Consider the following 18,618-nt stretch of genomic DNA (forward strand, 5'->3'; position numbering starts at 1 on the left):
AAAGCAATGGGCATCACCAAATGCTGAGACTCCTCCAGTGAAACACTGGGTTAGATCTTATATTAAAGTTGCTTTCAGTTGCTGCTGTTTTACACTAATGCATTAAAAGTTAGGGATAGCAGTATGTACATTGATTGTGAAGTGTTACCTCAGGGAACTGCTTTGTTTAAGTTGAGAGGTGTTATCTTGTGCTTGAGGTTAAGTGAGGCCTAAGAGTGGTTGCCAGATTGATTGGACATTCTGTTTCTGAAGTTGTGAATTCCTCAAACTGCAGTGTCACGTGTTCACCAGAAGATCATTATAGAAAGCATCACGACCCACAGTGGACACAGTGCAGTGGGTGGTCATGATCGTGACCGGCAGTGTCTATCTAGGAATGTCTGTGTGAACAAATAAGCAATAAATCACCCCCACATTTAATGCACAATCCTCACACATATCCCACATGTCAGTCCTTTCATTAGTGATGGCAAAACTCATGAAAAACAATATTTACATACAGTTACATACAATACATATTGCACTGTATAATTGCAAATATTCACAGTCACACAAAATACAGTTCACTTATGTGACTGGTATATACACATGTTTATTAAAGATAAACATACATCATTTACAGATCAAACGTATTATGTTTCAGCAGTATAATCACAAACTGACAGCGATGAGAGAATTTAACAGAAAAGCAAATTGTAGTAGAACAAAAACATCATAATAATAAAAGCAATACTGAGTGTTTAGACTTCTATTACACTGGTAGTAACTGTTAATAAGCTCTACATTAACCAGCAACAAATTTACACTTCAATGATTTACACCCAAAGAAAATATATATTCTGTTGGTGTGATCCAGTTTTGATTTCTGAAATGTACTCATTAAAGAAGTGCTCACCAACCCTCAATCTGGAGACTTTAAGAGCAACTCAAACTTAAAACATGATGGACACCCACCCGCTAATACACCTGATCCAGGTAACTCAGGCCTTCCAAAGACCTTAATTAGCTGGAGCAGAGATGACCACTGCACTAATATAAAGTGGAACCAGTATAAAGTGGAACCAGTGGAGTACAGAGACCATTCTCCATTTTAATGTCTTTACTTTAATGTCATAAAACCATGAATGTCAGAGATTAATTTCAACATAATCTAGATAGCTTGGGGATGGTACACATGCTTTCTTAGTTTTGCTTTAGAGGGACAAGGGCTCATTATTATCGTAGTGTGTTCATATTCATATATTTTACTATACAGTGATTCCACTGAAGAACCATTTTTGTAAAGGAGCTGTGTGGAGCTTTTTTGGATTTTTTTTAACAATTTAAAAAAGGTTCTTCACAAATGTCTCCTCTACAGAAACATTTTATTTGCCAGTGTTTAGTGCACAGATTTAGAGATCACATTCTTGATCATAGGCTTAGGTCACAAGTACAGCTCACTTTAGTTTCACAGAACTTGTGATATGCTGGAAATCATGGTCTGGATGAGATCATGCCTTTGACAGACAGCAGAGTATTTCAGGTTTATGTCACTGGAGAGGAATGTGTGCAATAGGTGATAAAGATGAAAAGAAAAGCATGGTTGATTCCTCAGCGTCTGGTTGGTGGACGAGAAGATCCATGCCCTAAACCTGCAGCTGATGTCACTTCCTCCAGGAAACTGTGGATGAGAAAGAACAATTAGTAGTTAAGACATACCAATGATTTAATTCAGTAGGAGAAAATTGATATAATGATACTGGTGTTTTACTTAATAGTCCATGTCTATACATTTTTATAAGAAAGGCTGACGTCAGTAACATAACTGTTCAGTGATTATTATTACTACATATTATCTATCTGAATATTAAAGACAATATAGACAGTTCTTGTTCCAACAAATAATGCGGATCTTAACCAGGAATATGGATGACTACTGGCCGGTAAACCTTTAAGAACATTTAAGATCTTTGAGAATATAGACCCAACGCTTTGTTCTTTGTTTTTACTCTTTCTACACTATGCTGAACTAAGTTCTGGAGTACAATTTAAGAGCACCACTGAGGCACAATGGAGTCGTACAGGCATACAGGTTCCTTTTTATATAAACCCATTCAAGCCTGGTGTAATTCTATCATGTCTCGTGCTATTCTGAATTAAGTGGCATGTTGCTGAAGGGTGAAATGAGAGAGGTTCAACACAGAAAAAGTGAAAGAGAGAAAGAAAGAGAAAAGGGGAGGACTGGATGGTCTGACCTCTTGGTGTTGTGAATGGTGGTCCCTCCGAGTACGATACGCACGCCCGGCATGGTGCGGTTCAGGTTGTAAACAGTCAGTGCTTCCTCATATGTGGCTCCTCCAATAATGAACACAATTATGTCCTGTGGTCTGTAGTAATATATGCATATATTTAGAGCATTGCAGATTTACACATTTTATAAAACGCATGCAGATAAGTTGCACCCATGGCTGACACACATGTGCAAATGCACACACAGATTTGATATTAGTCTCTGTGAAGAAGTACTGCTAATAGAATGAGAACCTCTGAAACAGAGTTAAAAGTGAGATGAGGTGGTGATCATCCAAAATCCTGACTCCCTGACTGACTAATTTACTGAAGATTCTCCACATGGGGGTGCTAAAAGTACTCAAATATTTGACGCTTCACATCATTGACGCTGTGTGTCCTTGCTAAAAAACGTAAAGGCAAAGGCTGTTATTGTCAGCTAATACAGTAAACTGTAGAGCTCTGAACTAAGCCTGATTGTAGGCTAAAGCTGTAAACACATGCACAATATTTGTTTTTATTAAAGGAGCAGTGTCACATCACAGTCAAAATTGAGACAATATCTGACAAACCTGTCCCGAAGAGAGCTTGGCCCAAGATAGGGGAACTGACTGTCTTTTAAACGGCCTTTAATCAGCTGATCCAGTGTGTCATGCAGCAGGGGCTGGTGTTGTGTGTAGACATTCTCCACACCCTGTTTAGAAAGACCAAGTGAAGATAGTACCATAACTATAGATTAGATTAAAACATATATCAGTGAAAATGCAAAGAAATTAGATGCAAATACAGTTGCAAAAAAAGTACATGAACCCTTTGGGGTTACTTGGATTTCTGCATAAATTGGTCATTAAATGCATTGCTTTTCCACCTTGCACTGTGAATGTAAACTTGTGTTCATTAAAACCATGCAAACATATACTTTTTATGTGAGGTATTAGTTTAATCAGACTGTGTTTGTCTATTGTTTTGACTTAGATGAAGACCAGAACACATTTAATGACCAATTCATGCAGAAATCCAAGCAATCTTAAAGGGTTCACATATTTTTCTTGCAACTGTACATACATACATACAACAACCAAGAATGTGTATATTAAACACATACCTTTAGTCCTTTAAAAAACTGTTTAGTGATGGCCACAGCATCTGTAGCAGTAATAAGATCAGTTCCTCTGACCCGTTTTCCTCCATAGTCAATCATGGCCTGTACCATCTGTAAAACAAGAAGACAAAAACGTCCATTGTTTTGGCTGTACCACAGACCATATACAGTAGTTTGTGTTCTTATACAGCTCACGCTGAACTGATAAGCAATAAACATTGTAATCTGGATATATTACCTTGCAGTGTTTTTCAGACACTCCTCTCCTGTTGAGCTCATCCATGAGGCTGGGCAGGATGTTACTGCTGTGTCTCTCGTAGCGCAGAGCGTAGAGCATCACCAGCCTCACTGCATCCAGCTCCGCCACACGAGGGTTCTGCAGAAGGCGGCGCACGTTCTGTAGAAACACAAATAGATATCAGCACTAGGATTCACTATGATCTGCAAACCAAAGGCCATGAAGAGCAAGTGTCTGTCACTTTTAGGAACCCAAACCAAGTCAATGAAGGAGTTTATACAGTTTTTTAACCAAGAAATTTCCATTACTTTACCATGCACTTTAAATGACTTTTCCATGGACATTAAACATGGACTTTAAAACCAAAAATCAACTAAAACTATAATCAAAATTAATTACAGCAGGCCTAAAATCAATTTTATTAAAAAAATAATAAAATATGTGTTGAATCCTGAGAGCTCCATTGTCTAGGGCTAAATTACTAAACTAACTGATGTATTTGTTAGCTCAAAATAGCTCTTCTCAGTCAATAGTTAAAAAAAACACAAATATTTGTAAGACTGCAAATTTTCACGACTTTTCCAAAACGTTATGGGTATTTTTATTTTTAAATTTCTTATCCAGGCCTAAAAGTTGCTTCCAGTTTTTCATGACCGTACGAACCCTGCAAAGAAGACTTGGTCATGTACACTGTGTGGACAAAAGTATTGGGACACTTGTTCATTGATTGTTTATTCTAAAATCAAGGGTATTAAACACATACATATACTTCCTGCTTTTGTTAATAATTTGATCACCACCACACCTCATCCCCAACTCCCAAAAGTATTGAACTGAGCACCCATTATGCCATTATGCATGGTGTCAATAGGTTCATGTTTATCCGCTCCAGAAAGTTTGGTTTTGGTAAAATTGGTATTATTTCTCTAAAAGGCCTGGACAAGCTGTATGTGTGTCTTTGCACATCTGTGTCAGAATGTCTGCAGTGTAGAGTAGCTGAATCAATTTGTTAGAAGAGGTGTCCACAACCATTTGGGCATATAGTGCACCTCCTTGGTCCTTGTTCACCTTTGCTCCAGCTCAGAAGACGGGGGGTAAATAAAGCTGTGTACTACTGTGAGCTGTGAGGAGTGTGTTAATGAGCGAGCAGTGTGAGCTGTACCTGCTGGGCACTGGAGTGGTCATTCTGGCAGGCCAGCTCCTGTTCTACCTCAGACACCTCCATCAGCTGCCTCTCGCTGACAAGACGAGACAGTTCCCCCACCACCGTCACATGCTTGCTAACAGTGCCTGACATTTTCTTAAACTGCGGGTAGTTATCCACAAACGCCTGCAGAGAGAGAGCAGATGCTCAGGAAAAAGCCCAAAATAAGCAACAACAGAGTTCAAAGCACTCCGTAGGATTAGTGCCCCTGGCCCAGACTGAGGAGATATGTACTCAAGAACTGTCAATACAAAAAAATAATACAATAAACATGAATATAAAAATAATTATACATTAATGTGAAAACAATTAAGACTCCACAATAAATATTTAGTCCTTTATAAAAAATATGAATACCGTATTTTTCGGACTATAAGGCGCACCGTATTATAAGGCGCACGATGAGTGAACGGTCTATTTTTAGTGTTAGTCCATACACAAGGCGCACTGGATTATAAGGCGCACTAAATGTCTCTTAAGCATGTCTCTTAACTGGAGCCATTTCACGGTCCTTACACACACACCGTAAGACTATGTTGAAGCACAGTTAGTATTACTCCGCTATGCTCCTGACAACGGTAGCCGTAACGCTCCGACAGACCATAATATTACTATGTTGAAGCACAGCAAGTACCGTATTACTCCGCGACGCTCCTGACAACGGTAGCCGTAACGCTCCGACAGACCATAATATTACTATGTTGAAGCACAGCAAGTACCGTATTACTCCGCGACGCTCCTGACAACGGTAGCCGCAACGCTCCGACAGACCATAATATTATGTTGAAGCACAGCAAGTACGTATTACTCCGCGACGCTCCTGACAACGGTAGCCGCAACGCTCCGACAGACCATAATATTATGTTGAAGCACAGCAAGTACCGCATTACTCCGCGAGGCTTCTGACTATAATAGCGTGTTGTGCCGAATTCAGTGAATAAAACGGTTTTAAAACAGAGATAAAGATTGGATAAGTTTCATTTCTGGATGAAGTGATTTCCAGCGCTGTTTGGATATAACTGTGGATTACAGGAGACTGGATTGATGGATTCTCTTTAGTCTGGACGCGTTTTGAAGGTAGGACCTGTGGCTGAGCGCGGGTGTGTGTTCGGGGGGTGGCGGCAGTGACCGGAGGTTACCCCAGGACAAAAGGAGAGCCTTTTATTACTGGAAACATGCGCTCTGACGCAGCTTTAATTCATGAAACATACATCCTACAGTAAAAGCACAGTTCTGGAATCCGGAGAGCCAGACGGTTCGAATGGTTTATGACATGACCGCATTCGATGAAATATGGACGAACGATAAACGCAAATATGAGAGTTATGAATTATTAAAATCATAACCAAGGCATATTTCGCCCTAAATGTTTATTTTCTGAAAGGATATTCCGCTAAATAGGCTAAATAGCTCAAAAGCAGAGATTCTAAGCTTTAAATGGTATATTGGATGTCTATATTGAACCTGTAACTGTTCATAACTATTCAGAAACACAGCCAGTTATGAAATATTAAATATTTCTGGCCCGCCGGTGGGCCAGCGCGTGTTAAGAGGTTAACTTTACTTAGAAGTGGGCGCTAAAAAGAAACAGTTTGTGCTATTACCCCAGAACGGGTGGAAAGGAAAGTTTACCTGCACCTTGTTCTGGCCACGGAGCTACAGTGGAAACTAGCTACCCTGAGCCACAGCCGAGAGGCAGTACGGCAGTCAAAGGTAACCGCGCGCTAGCCCAAGAGGGGGATCTTTTTCTGGCGTGGGTGAGGAATTCTGCACAACAGAGCGCCGTGTACCACATAAAATCGAGGTCAGTAAACACAAGCAAAATCCATACACAAGGCGCACTGCATTATAAGGCGCAATGACGATTTTTGGGAAAAAATAAGTATTTTTAAGTGCGCCTTATAGCCCGAAAAATACGGTATATCAATGTTTGAACTTTTTTAACCAGACATCTCCCATGAAAATTAAACTTGTTTGTTCTCTGTCTGATAGTAGATAGTGTACTTTAACATAAACTGAGGTAATATCTAACTGTAGGTTCTGTGATGAATTTAGGATCTTATTTACACATATTGCGGTCTGCTACTGGCCTAAGCTTGCTGGGACAGCAAGGCCGGATTTTCTAACTGTTCTGAATTTTTTCAGATTCTATACCATCTACAGCCTTCTTTCTAAACGTCTCAAAGAGCTCTTTAGATCTGGCCAAAATCCTCTTCCCAAAAATCCTCCATAACCATGTTCTAATCATCTGTAGCTGATGTGGTGGCTTAAACTTTTTTCTAACTAAAATGCATTTTTATTTACATTCGCATATTTACATTTATCCAGGTTTTTTTTTTAATATATTTAACGTTTTTAAGCTTTTTTAGTTTTATGTCAAAATACTGTTGTAATGAAGATAATATTGTTGCTGTCCAGTGAGAAACATGTATCTCCAAAATGGTGACTTTAAATGGAATGTAAAGTGAACATATCTATTGGTCAGTTCATCCAAATTTATGGGGGTTCAACGACTGAGATACATGTTTTAACTGAACAGTTATGTTAAAATATATTAAAAAAAACGAAATAAAAGGATTTCATGTGGTGTCCAATTTTTTACAACTGTACACTGATTGGCCAAAATATTATGACCACTCACGGATGACATTTACAATCATGATTATCACGAAACACGTTGCACATGTCAAAATTTGGGATGCAGAACCACTATAAGGTTTACAAACCATTCATATTGTTTTTTTATTTCTACAGAAATTGAACTTCCTTAAACTAAATGAAGTTACTCCCTTAAATACATTATAAAAAACACTGTAGTTTTTAGATTTATTTATAAAACAAAATATCTTCATTCTTACCTTCATATCAGAAATAGACTCTAGTTTCTGTTGACCCTTCGGCTTCTTCTTCTGAAAGTCCTCCATTAAGTTCTTAATGTTTGTCCCAATCTCACCAAAGTTCAGATATAAGTTCTGTTTTAAAGAAAAGTAGTTCGCAAGTTTTCAAACACTTTAATGAAATCATACATAAGAAAATATGTATGCAATGCTGTAGGTTCTGTGATGAATTTAGGATCTTATTTACACATATTGCGGTCTGCTACTGGCCTAAGCTTGCTGGGACAGCAAGGCCGGATTTTCTAACTGTTCTGAAATTTTTCAGATTATATACCATCTACAGCCTTCTTTCTAAACGTCTCAAAGAGCTCTTTAGATCTGGCCAAAATCCTCTTCCCAAAAATCCTCCATAACCATGTTCTAATCATCTGTAGCTGATGTGGTGGATTAAACTTTTTTCTTACTAAAATGCATTTTTATTTACATTCGCATATTTACATTTATCCAGGTTTTTTTTTTTTATATATTTAACGTTTTTAAGCTTTTTAAGTTATATGTCAAAATACTGTTGTAATGAAGATAATATTGTTGCTGTCCAGTGAGAAACATGTATCTCCAAAATGGTGACTTTAAATGGAATGTAAAGTGAACATATCTATTGGTCAGTTATACTGGCACAGTAAATCTAGCTCAAAAATATTTCTTAAAGGTGCCACTGAGGTCATTCTAATAAACAGAGCTCTGAGCATCACTCTTACAGTCTAGTGTTACCCACATTGGCATAGAACTCATCGTTCTCTGCAGACAGCACCACTTCCCTCAGGTCTTTGCTGATGCCAGGAACTCGGGATAGGTCTATTCTGTTGTTGTTGAGACCCAGCAGCTCATGAACCATAGCCTGATATGTCCACTAGAGGGGGGAAAGCACACACATTCCAATTTGTTCCAATTCTAATGACATTCAGTGAATTTTTACATAACATAAAAATTGCCAGATCATAAAACACAACTTTAGAGGAGAGAACACCCCAGTGTAGGTCACATAAACATGAAATTGAGACCAAGTAATGCTTACGTTTCTCTTAGAAGGCCTGTCTATTAATAACTGCATTAAGTATCTATATATACAGTATAGAGCAGGAACACCGTTGCATAAGCTAGTGCCTCTACTGCCCTCATGTGATCACAGACAGCTGGGGCACAATGCAGGAGAAGGATGTTTAATATATTAGATGTTTTAGAAGTTTACGTTCAACAAAAAGAGGCAGGGACTCACCTGGTTGAGAAGGGGTGTGATGGCATCATCACTTCTGTCCAGAATCAGGAGTAGGGGAGGCACTTCTGTTTTTCTAAAGTCAAACAGCTCATATTCCTTGGTGATGATTTGCTATAGTAAAATAATAAATGCAACATTTTATAAGCAGTTTACAGGAATATTTAGAAAAAGGCATCCACATACCAAAGCATTTAAAAATGGATTATTGCCATAATCACATTATGAAGTCAGCAAGAGTAAACAGTAAAACGTTTCTATACTATTTTTTGTTATATACAGCTCTGGAAAAAAATAAGAGACCACTTCAGTTTCTGATTCAGTTTCTCTGATTTTACTATTTATAGGTTTATGTTTGAGTAAAATGAACATTGTTGTTTTATTCTGTAAACTATGAACAACGTTTCTGTCAAATTCAAATTAAAATATTGTCATTTAGAGCAGAAAATGAGAAATGGCTAAAATAAAAAAAAGATGCAGTGCTTTCAGACCTCAAATAAAGAAAACAAGTGCATATTCATAAAGTTTTAAGAGTGGAATAACTTTGGTTTTTAATTACCAGTCTTACACACTGCCTTTGGATAACTTTATGACACTACTGGTACAAAAAATCAAGCAGTTCAGCTTGGTTTGATGGCTTGTGATCATCCATCTTCCTCTTGATTATATTCTAGAGGTTTTCCATTAGGCTTCTCTCTAAGTCATTTAAAAACCTTCTATGCTTAGCCTTTAGAAGCCTTTGAGTTTCTTTTGCATTTTCAGTTCATGTTGCATCACTCTAAAAATACTTAAATGTTACAAGCAGTCTATATATACATATGAAAAACATTATTTATATTTCTTACTTTGACACTTTCAGCTAGTCTCTTAGCCATGTCAGAGGAGAGCTGGTAGCGGATCATGGGGCACTTCTTCAAGGCCAACAGTACTGAGGTTAAGCCCTGAGTGACACGTGGAAGAATAGTGGGTTCCCAGCTGCGACCCTAAAAGAAAACACACATACACACTACATGGGTCAAGTTGTGCTACACAGAGTGTCCATTTAAAGATCAAGTGTATTTAACTTCTACAAAAAACCCATGATTTTCCCCACAAACTGTGGAAGTTCATGACTTAAATGATCCAAAGCTAAAATATGTTTTTTTATCAGTGTGGTGCCTTGTCTCCTACCCTGACTACCCCTTGTAGGTTAAGGGAGAAGAGATGAGGGTTCACAGCGATAAAGTCTCCATAGAACTCCTGCAAGCAGAAAACAGAAACTGTATTAATGTAAAAACTGCATTCTAGATATCATTACTTATCTACTTACTGTATATACAAAGAAAAAAAAATCAGTAGGACATTGTTCTGCAGTGTTTAAATAGTTTACTGACCTGCACCTCTGCAACAACCTCCTGCTCATCAGCCTCAGCCAGAGCTTTCACTTCGCTCTTACTAATGACATTACTGAAATCTGGGGGAAGAGAAATACAGGCATCAATGTAAAAATAAACAACACTGTAAAATAAGGGCTTTGTACTTGTGTTAGCCTGTGAAAAGTGGAGTTTCTCATTACTCACAGATGAAGTAGACGCTGTACTTGGGCCGGTGCAACTCTTGAATCAGATTCTCTACATTTTCCTAAACAGAAAAGAATTTATCTCCATAAACGAAGCAGCAAACTGATAACATATAATCTATTATTATAATGCTCACATAGTTTATTTCCAGGCCTTTGCAAATAAACTAAATAATTTTATTAGTGTTTGTAAATAGCTAGCATAGCAAATAAACAAAAAAAAACAGGAATTGTGGCATGTGCTTTAGACAGTTTAGACATCTTATAAGCTCAACAACTGCTGGAACACTTCGTAGACAAATAGTTTTATTTCTTGTTTCTGATATTTTTACTTACTCAAAGAATGCTTTTAATTCTGTATTTTATATATATATATTTTTTTCAATTTACAGGTCCTCACTGGATAGCTTGTCTAACCTTGGCACTTGGCACAATTGCTTTTTATGTTTTTATACAGTAACTGTACCTTAGCATTGCAAAACAAAACAGATATGCACGGTTCTGACAATATACAGGGTATGGTGGTGTCAAGCATACCTTGGTCGGTCGCAGAAAGCAGATGGCCTTCAGATGTTTCATGTTCTCTCGGTTTTGGGAGTCGATCCGCTCGAACAGGTATACCTCTTTCTGAAGGATCTCAGACTGTGTGTAAACCATACTCACGATACTGGTCTATAGACATAAACACACACATTTACATTTGTAAAATATATAACATGCTTTAATACCATATTGGACAAAGAGTTTAGAGTCAAAATACAAAACACTTCAGTAAGTGTAAGATTTTTATTTTATTTAAAGGCACTTCAAACGGATTCTTCAGTAAAAATATTGCCATGACAGCGAACACATCTTGATGTTTGTCTTCCATGTGTCTTAAATAATGGCAGGTTACGTAGAGCCCCACTCAAGGGAGTCCGGTAACAGGTCAGGTTTTGATCATTCCCAGAGGAAAAACAAATCAAAAGGGAGATCTCCTTAATATCTCTGTAGTTTCTCCTACACAACAATAAGGTTTGATGAAAAGATTTTAGCATGAGACCCCGGCTGGTCAAGCATGTCTTCTGAGAAAAAGAGCCCAGTAATCTCACTTAAGCTTTAGTATAGATCTCAACGGCAGTGGTAACCCTACCACATTTGGTAGGGTTACTACAATCATTTACAAGATAGGAGTCTTAATACAAATGCAACTTTTTTTTTAATCCAAAGACAAAGAGCCTTCTCAGTTTTGATGCTGTGTACTAGATTTTACCTTCTACAATATTTGCTATAGTATGTACAATTGCACCCACACCTCAGGTGTTGTTTCTGCAATATGATTTTTTTTTATAATATGCAAAATTATTTCTGTTCAAGAAATAAAAGGCAAAACTGATTGGACAGATATTTGTGTTGAATTAATTAAATATGTTTGATCAGGGTTACAAAGCCTATACTCTTAACTTCTGAATTATTTTGCTCAGAGCCCCGAGACATTGAAGATGGGTTCGATACTCATGTTTGGTGGGTTGACAATAAATCTTCCCAGATCTAAAACCAGTTAGTTCCCAGTTTGACTTCTTATGTCTCATTTTTGTCTAATATTATTTCCTCTAAGCAATTTTTGAAGAAACATCTGTGTCTGAGTTGATTTAGAAATAAAACCTAAGTAAGAATCTCAAATAAATCTCCTGAGACACCAAAAATCAACAATTGAACAAAACAATTGTCCTGTGGGCTGCTATTAAGCAGGAATGGCTCAGCCCATTTTAGGCTTGGTATACCAGCATCAGTGTTTTTGCAGGAGTTAAAAGTAACATATCAAAGGATAGACAGTGATAAAAACATGACGACTCAATACAGGTTATGCTGTTGTGTTCTGGATCAGCTGCAAGGCCCTGATGGCACAAACACAGGAATACCAGCCAAGGAGAAGAGAGTCAGGTCTTACATGACAAGACACCGTTTACCAATCTACACTTATACATCTTATATCAGGAAAGGGACATGACAACCTGATAGATATTTGCAAGGCAATATACTGTTAAGACTCTCTGAAGTTCAGCACTATCTACTTATATCCAGTATTATGGGTGTACAGTATATGAGAAGATACGTTACTTGGTTAGCTAGTTAGCATGAACCCCTGTCTCTGCATCTGTCTATCTATCTATCTGTAAGCACAGCTGACAGTGAGAGGAATAATACATTACATTCCCCCTTCGTTACTCTGTGTTTCTGTAGGACTGAAGCTCGGGTATGAGTCTGTACTCACCGTCTCTTTATCCATTAGTAAAACCTTCATTCCTGGTCCGCTGCTTTCTATCATTTTGGAGACATACTGCTTCACAGCTAAAGTCACGTTCATCCTGACAGCAGTGTCCTTCACTCCGCCTGTTTATTTAACTATATAATTACTGATTATACTGTAGAATAACAGCTGAATATTAAACTGCGCTCACTTCTCTTCAGTATTAAATTAGCTCTACTGTTGACACCTAACAAAACCTCCGCTGAAGATCCCGGAGCAGTTCCGGTGTATGTGAACGGCGGTACGGCTGATCTGGGATCTGCTAGTTTTCCCCTCACAGCGCAGAGACAGCGAACTATGCAGCTCCACCACTGACCCCAAATCAGCCCCCACACACAGATATAGCCGCCCCACAGTGCACCGCGGCAACCCCGCACAGAGTGAGCACGCCGCCATCTTGGTAAGGTCTTCCATTCTAAACCAGTATTATTAACAGGCCAGGATTTTTGTTAATTTTCTGCCCGATATTACACCCCTTAATCTTGAAGATTTAATTTTAAACATTACTTAAATGGTCTTATGTTTGATAATAAACGTTACTAAAAATTGTAATTGTAATGTAAAATATGTAACAGTTAAATATGCAACTTTAAAATAAAATGAATAACAATCACTAAATTGGTCTCTCCTGAAATTAATTTTAAAATCAATATTTTCTTGAATACAAATCAAACATTTCATGTCCTGCACACCTTTAGCTTTGTTATGTGTGTCTAGTTTTTACATCTATTTTCAAACCTGCAGAATTTGGGTTGGTTCCTGTTACTGATCTGAAAGTATTAAGTGGAGTAGAGAGTGAACAGGCATTTAATGTAATATAATATAATTACTCTCTCACCCATTAGACTATTTCCTCACTTCCACACACATACTCTAGATATCTGCATATCTATATAGCATTATTTATATATATATATATATATATTCAGTTATATTTAATGTATATCCATGCAATGCAATATGTCTATATGTCTTAGGTGTAAGTTATTGTGTGTATTGTTATTGTGTGTAATACAGTAAAGTTAACTGTATATTTTTATTCAATTGTATTTTATTATTCTACTCTGTTGTCAATATTTGCATCTGCATACTAGTGGGAACCTGCACCCAAGTTTTTCACTCACAATAAAATAAAGCCATGATTTACTGAGTGTTCACTGTGTCCACACTACCCCACCTGTCAGATATGCTGAGAGCTGGAGCAAGTGTCTCAGCACTATTTTTGCGTACAAGTCTTATACATCCAAAATGGCAACTTAACAGGAAAATAAAAACATAAAAATCATGTTTATTTTTTATTCATCTTTGCCATAGTAATATCACTATTAATTACACAGTAATGACAACAGCTAACCAGAGCTAAAGTAATTTATACAAATTTTAGCCAAACTACTCGGTCACACGTAAAGATATAAGGATAGGCTGAAATCAGTTTTAACGGTGACAAAAAAAGATAATGTTCATCAGGTAGTGAAGTGAAAAAATGCAATTTTATCATGAAAAAGTGACAGTAATTTCAGATCTAAACAAATTAATTTAAAATGATTCTAAAGTTTAGGTACACAAGTGTTCTATATGATATGTTACAAATGACCATTTTCTTCATTACTTATTTTCCATTTCCAGTGTTTTATAAAATGTATGAAATCTGTTGTGACAAAAGCATGTAAAGATGTATTAATAAAGCAGGCACAGAGCAGACTGATTTTCAGCAGGAGCTCTGATCATTCTGCTGTAGGCATGTACTGGTGGTGGAAGATCACATCACTGGTTTGGGATGTTGCCTGGGATTAGTTCTCTTCTTTGTAGCCCACCAGCTTAGCGCTCACATCCCACAGCCTCATGGCAGCAAGGTCATCTTTAGCCTCCAGCGCTGGCTCCATCATCCGGCAGTCACTGCCATTACCAAAGATGCAAAGATCATTATCATAAAAATGCTTTTTAATTTTTTTTCTGTATCTTATAAACTAGGACTGAACTTATACATTTTATCATTACTTGCCTCTCTTTGTGCTAAAATTCAAGCAGTCCTGCTTTTTTTAATGGCTTGTGACCATCCACCAACCCTATTTAAACCTCTGTCAAGAGGAAGATGGATGGTCACAAGCCATCAAAAAAAGCTTAGCATTTTTAAGTGGTATCTTAATTTTTTCTGAAACTGTATAAATATATACTCACTTTTGGATTTTTATGAACTTACCTAAAGTAACAGCCATTGTATTTTTCCAGTCCCTCAGTGATGGTGCAGTAAATGGTAGTCTGAGCTCCCTGCTTCGGGGTCTTCATGAGGAGGATGGCAGGAAGGGACAGCAGGGTACTGACCACAGGATGGCGCATCTCCACATATCGGCCCAGCTCAGTGCGGATCACTCCAGGGTGCACGGAAAAGGCTGTTACTCCAGACCCTGCCCAGAAAATCAACAGGTACATATGAGCAAATAAATTATAAACTACCAAAAAGACCAAAAAAGAGTGGTGAACATGTTAAAGGCAAATTGATTTTTTTTCTGTACAGTTTGTAGGGAGAAGAATATAAACCTTTGATCCGCCGTGAGAGCTCTCTGGTGAACAGAACGTTGGCTAGTTTGCTCTGCCTGTAACTGATCAAGGAATTATATGGTGTTTTGTTGAAGTTAAGGTCATCAAAATGGATCTTTCCTGTAGAAAAAAAGATAGGAGGAAGTGTTTGACATAAAAAAATGTCTTGTTCATGTATGACATTAACAATATTTATAAGGGTGACATTAAAACAAATACAATCACTTGAAATATAGATATCTAATCTTCTGTTGGCATTTAATTAAAAATCGAACAAACAAATAAACTGGATTCTCAGTTTGAAAGGTCAGCCTCACCCCCTTTATGAGCAATGCTGGACACATTGATGATACGGCTAGGGGTCGAGTTCTTCAGCATGTCCAGGAGCAAAACAGTCAGAAGGAAATGGCCCAGATGATTGACAGCAAACTGAGTTTCATACCCATCCTCTGTGAGACTGTGGGGGCACATCATCACTCCTAATGTAGTAGAATAAGGGTCAATGTGTGGTCATTCAATTCAATGTAGTTCATAGTTTACTAGCATACAGTATATTTATTTAAGAACTTGTGTGTTCACATAGAATTGTTTTCACATTATGATTACTATATATTTATATATATATATATATCAAGTTAGATAGATAGATAGATAGATATGTTAACACTGTGTAGAGTAGCTGGAGATTATTTTCATAGCCATAGCCATGTACTTGTCAATAACAAGTCAGTAACAAATAGATATAGTATATATTTTTTGCATTTACAAAAAAACACAACAGGTAATCAAAACAATCTTACTTTCTATTGAAGTCAATGCAAAGTTATGTAAGTAATTTTTGATGATCTCTTTAATGGCTTTCTAAATGAATTGTTGACCCAATGTAAAAGAAGAACTGCCTGATGCACATGATGTAAAATTAAAAAAAAGGAAAAAAATAAAAATTCTTGCTTGACACCAATGGTCTCACCAGCGTTGTTGATGAGTATGTCCAGTCGGTCTTCTGTGGAAATATATTCATGTGCAAACTGACGGACTGAGAAGAAGGAAGCCAAATCTAAATGTCGGACCACCACGTTGCCATTTCCTGTGGAACGACGTATCTCTGCTGCAGCCTTCTCCGCTCTGGTGAGGTCTCGGCATGCCATCACAACTCGAGCTCCTGAAAACAAAACATGCCATCAGTTACATTACTAATTCTGTTTAATCTCTGTTACAGTTCCCAGCTGACTGGAAAAAATGTATGTGTGTTTTTACCTCTTTTAGCCAGGTCCCGGGCTGTCTCTTTTCCAATGCCAGTGTTGGCACCAGTGATGACCACTGTCCTCCCATCTAATCGCACATGGCTGTGGCATACTCCACCAGCAATCCACTTTCTCAGCAGAACCAAACCTGCATTTCATTTGGTGCACAGAACCATTAGAATTTGACACAAACTTGTCTTTATTTGGTTTAGCCTTTTGTGATGCCTAAATGTGATGCCTGGTGTTAATGATGTGCCACTTTTTCAATACAAAATAATGACATTATTGAGAATTCCGGGTAGCTATGTCATTACAATTGAATATTATATTTAAAAAAAACAACCGTCTATGTTGGTCAGCTGTGTTTCCTTGTTTCCCTGTGTGAATACAGCTTGGCAGAGCTCACAGGCAGCCATGAGTGGATTTGACAGACAGCACATGATGCAATGATCCCCCAGTTCTACTCTTACGATAAAATGTAATGTGTTTCCTCATTATCTAAAGATTTGTAGAAAGAGGTGAGACTGCTGTAAATGTAATTTCTAAATTTAATCTGTATCTCTAATACAATGAAAACAAATGCATTAAATAAAAACATGTATTTGTATACAATACAACTTGCAAATTCTGTTATAGTTCATAATTCACGTACACAGAAATCCTTTCATTTCCTGCAGTCGGACACATGGTGCCATGTGGAGCCGTAGACCTCTGTGCTACTAGCCTAACCAGATTACCTCCAATAATCTTCTCAAAATGGTGGGTTTAGTGTGTGACTGTGACTTGGTTAGGTTTACAAGTGTATCACACATTTCTGGTTCTGGGAGGAATTTGTTACATCCTTAAAGAAATGTTTCAGAATGAATTTTACACCGAACCAGGCCAGACTGGTGATCATATATAGAGTCAGAATTCACTTTTACATTTGGTACAAATAGAAATGTGTGCAGAGGACAATGCAAGGACTAAACACTCACTATTAACAGTAGCATTTCATCTTAAAATGCAAATTATCATTGAGTACAAAAATATAACCCATCTAGTCAAAACATAATCTGAATATGTTTACAGCATACATATAGTACTAATAGTTATAGTTATCAATAAATCAAGCATGTGATTATTTTCCATCCCTGAGTTATGTAACCTTCTCACTGCAAAACTTCAACACATTTTGAGGCATAATTAAACTAAAGCTGAACCATAGACTGAAAAAGAAACCAGTAGAACTCACTAATTGCTGTAGCTGCAGTAACTGCCCCGTATTTGGCCAAATGATTCGATTTCAGTTCTTCCCATAGCTGAGCAGCAGAGAGATAAAGATTCATGTCATCTGCTGAGAGGAACTGTCTGTGCTGTCCTCCACCAGAGCTCACTGCCTACCTCTAGCCTGCTCATTTAAAGTGACTTCTGCGCTGCAGTCTAGAACAGAGTGCAAGTAAGTCTAAGCCCCTCACACAGTGGCCCGGTTAAGGTTTTATAACAAGATTACACTAAGATCATGCTAGATGGTGTGGCTCATGGTGTAGCTTATGGTGTGGCAATTAGTGAAACAAAGAAACAGTGAAGCATAGCAAAGCAAGTGCTGATGAAAAGTGGTCTCAGCTGGCAAGAGACGTTGGCATAATGCATTATGTACAAATAACAAAAAAAAAACATGTTTGCTATACTGTTGCTAATCAGTTGATAAGTGGTTACAATTGTATCATAGATAAGTGCTATCATGTCTTAGGTGGTTGCCCAGGTATTGCCACATGCAAATGTGAAATTCGATTTCGACTATAGAAGGAATTCAACATGTCAATAATCCAGGATGTCATGATACTAATAATGCACTCCATATTCTAGTGCATCTCAAAACAATTGAATATCATTGAAAAGTTACTTACTCATATTATATAAATAGATCACACAGAGTGATCTATTTTAACTCTTTCAGACCCTGCGTCAATTAAATGGACATCATGTAGTTTCTTTTTTTAAATGTTTTGTTGCACAGAACACTTATAGAGACCTTTTGTTATCTGAATAAATCTAAACTAGCCAATAAAACAGTAGTTTAGCCT

The 18,618-nt window shown here is 37.5% G+C and overlaps 2 protein-coding genes across 2 annotated transcripts; both read right to left on the bottom strand.

Annotated features, from left to right (window-relative positions):
- Positions 1 to 590: 590 nt before the first annotated feature.
- vps45 (vacuolar protein sorting 45 homolog) lies at positions 591 to 13,078 on the bottom strand. Its single transcript, XM_007245652.4, has 15 exons — positions 12,735 to 13,078; positions 11,018 to 11,152; positions 10,482 to 10,542; positions 10,296 to 10,375; positions 10,093 to 10,161; positions 9,768 to 9,905; positions 8,926 to 9,036; positions 8,425 to 8,559; positions 7,671 to 7,784; positions 4,771 to 4,938; positions 3,609 to 3,767; positions 3,374 to 3,481; positions 2,841 to 2,962; positions 2,235 to 2,366; positions 591 to 1,660 (listed from the first exon to the last, which is right to left on the bottom strand). Exons 1-15 carry the CDS (start codon positions 12,825 to 12,827, stop codon positions 1,591 to 1,593), a joined length of 1,695 nt encoding a protein of 564 aa, XP_007245714.3. The 5' UTR covers positions 12,828 to 13,078; the 3' UTR covers positions 591 to 1,590.
- A 974-nt stretch (positions 13,079 to 14,052) lies between these two features.
- zgc:153441 (retinol-DH_like_SDR_c domain-containing protein) lies at positions 14,053 to 17,981 on the bottom strand. The gene is made up of 7 exons (XM_007245653.4): positions 17,787 to 17,981; positions 16,566 to 16,700; positions 16,279 to 16,470; positions 15,626 to 15,787; positions 15,309 to 15,428; positions 14,971 to 15,175; positions 14,053 to 14,666 (listed from the first exon to the last, which is right to left on the bottom strand). Exons 1-7 carry the CDS (start codon positions 17,878 to 17,880, stop codon positions 14,561 to 14,563), a joined length of 1,014 nt encoding a protein of 337 aa, XP_007245715.3. The 5' UTR covers positions 17,881 to 17,981; the 3' UTR covers positions 14,053 to 14,560.
- Positions 17,982 to 18,618: the final 637 nt, after the last annotated feature.

This window comes from Astyanax mexicanus, chromosome 3 (assembly GCF_023375975.1).
Source record: "Astyanax mexicanus isolate ESR-SI-001 chromosome 3, AstMex3_surface, whole genome shotgun sequence".
Taxonomy (NCBI): domain Eukaryota; kingdom Metazoa; phylum Chordata; class Actinopteri; order Characiformes; family Acestrorhamphidae; genus Astyanax; species Astyanax mexicanus.

Coding starts and splice junctions, on each gene's coding strand:
- vps45 (XM_007245652.4), bottom strand. CDS start 12,827: ATGAACGTGACTTTAGCTGTGAAGCAGTATGTCTCCAAAATGATAGAA. Junction 3,482..3,608: donor TGTCTGAAAAACACTGCAAG/GTAATATATCCA, acceptor CTTGTTTTACAG/ATGGTACAGGCCATGATTGA. Junction 2,367..2,840: donor CCAAGCTCTCTTCGGGACAG/GTTTGTCAGATA, acceptor ATATTACTACAG/ACCACAGGACATAATTGTGT.
- zgc:153441 (XM_007245653.4), bottom strand. CDS start 17,880: ATGAATCTTTATCTCTCTGCTGCTCAGCTATGGGAAGAACTGAAATCG. Junction 16,471..16,565: donor CCGGGACCTGGCTAAAAGAG/GTAAAAACACAC, acceptor TTTTGTTTTCAG/GAGCTCGAGTTGTGATGGCA. Junction 15,429..15,625: donor CAGCATTGCTCATAAAGGGG/GTGAGGCTGACC, acceptor TTTTTTCTACAG/GAAAGATCCATTTTGATGAC.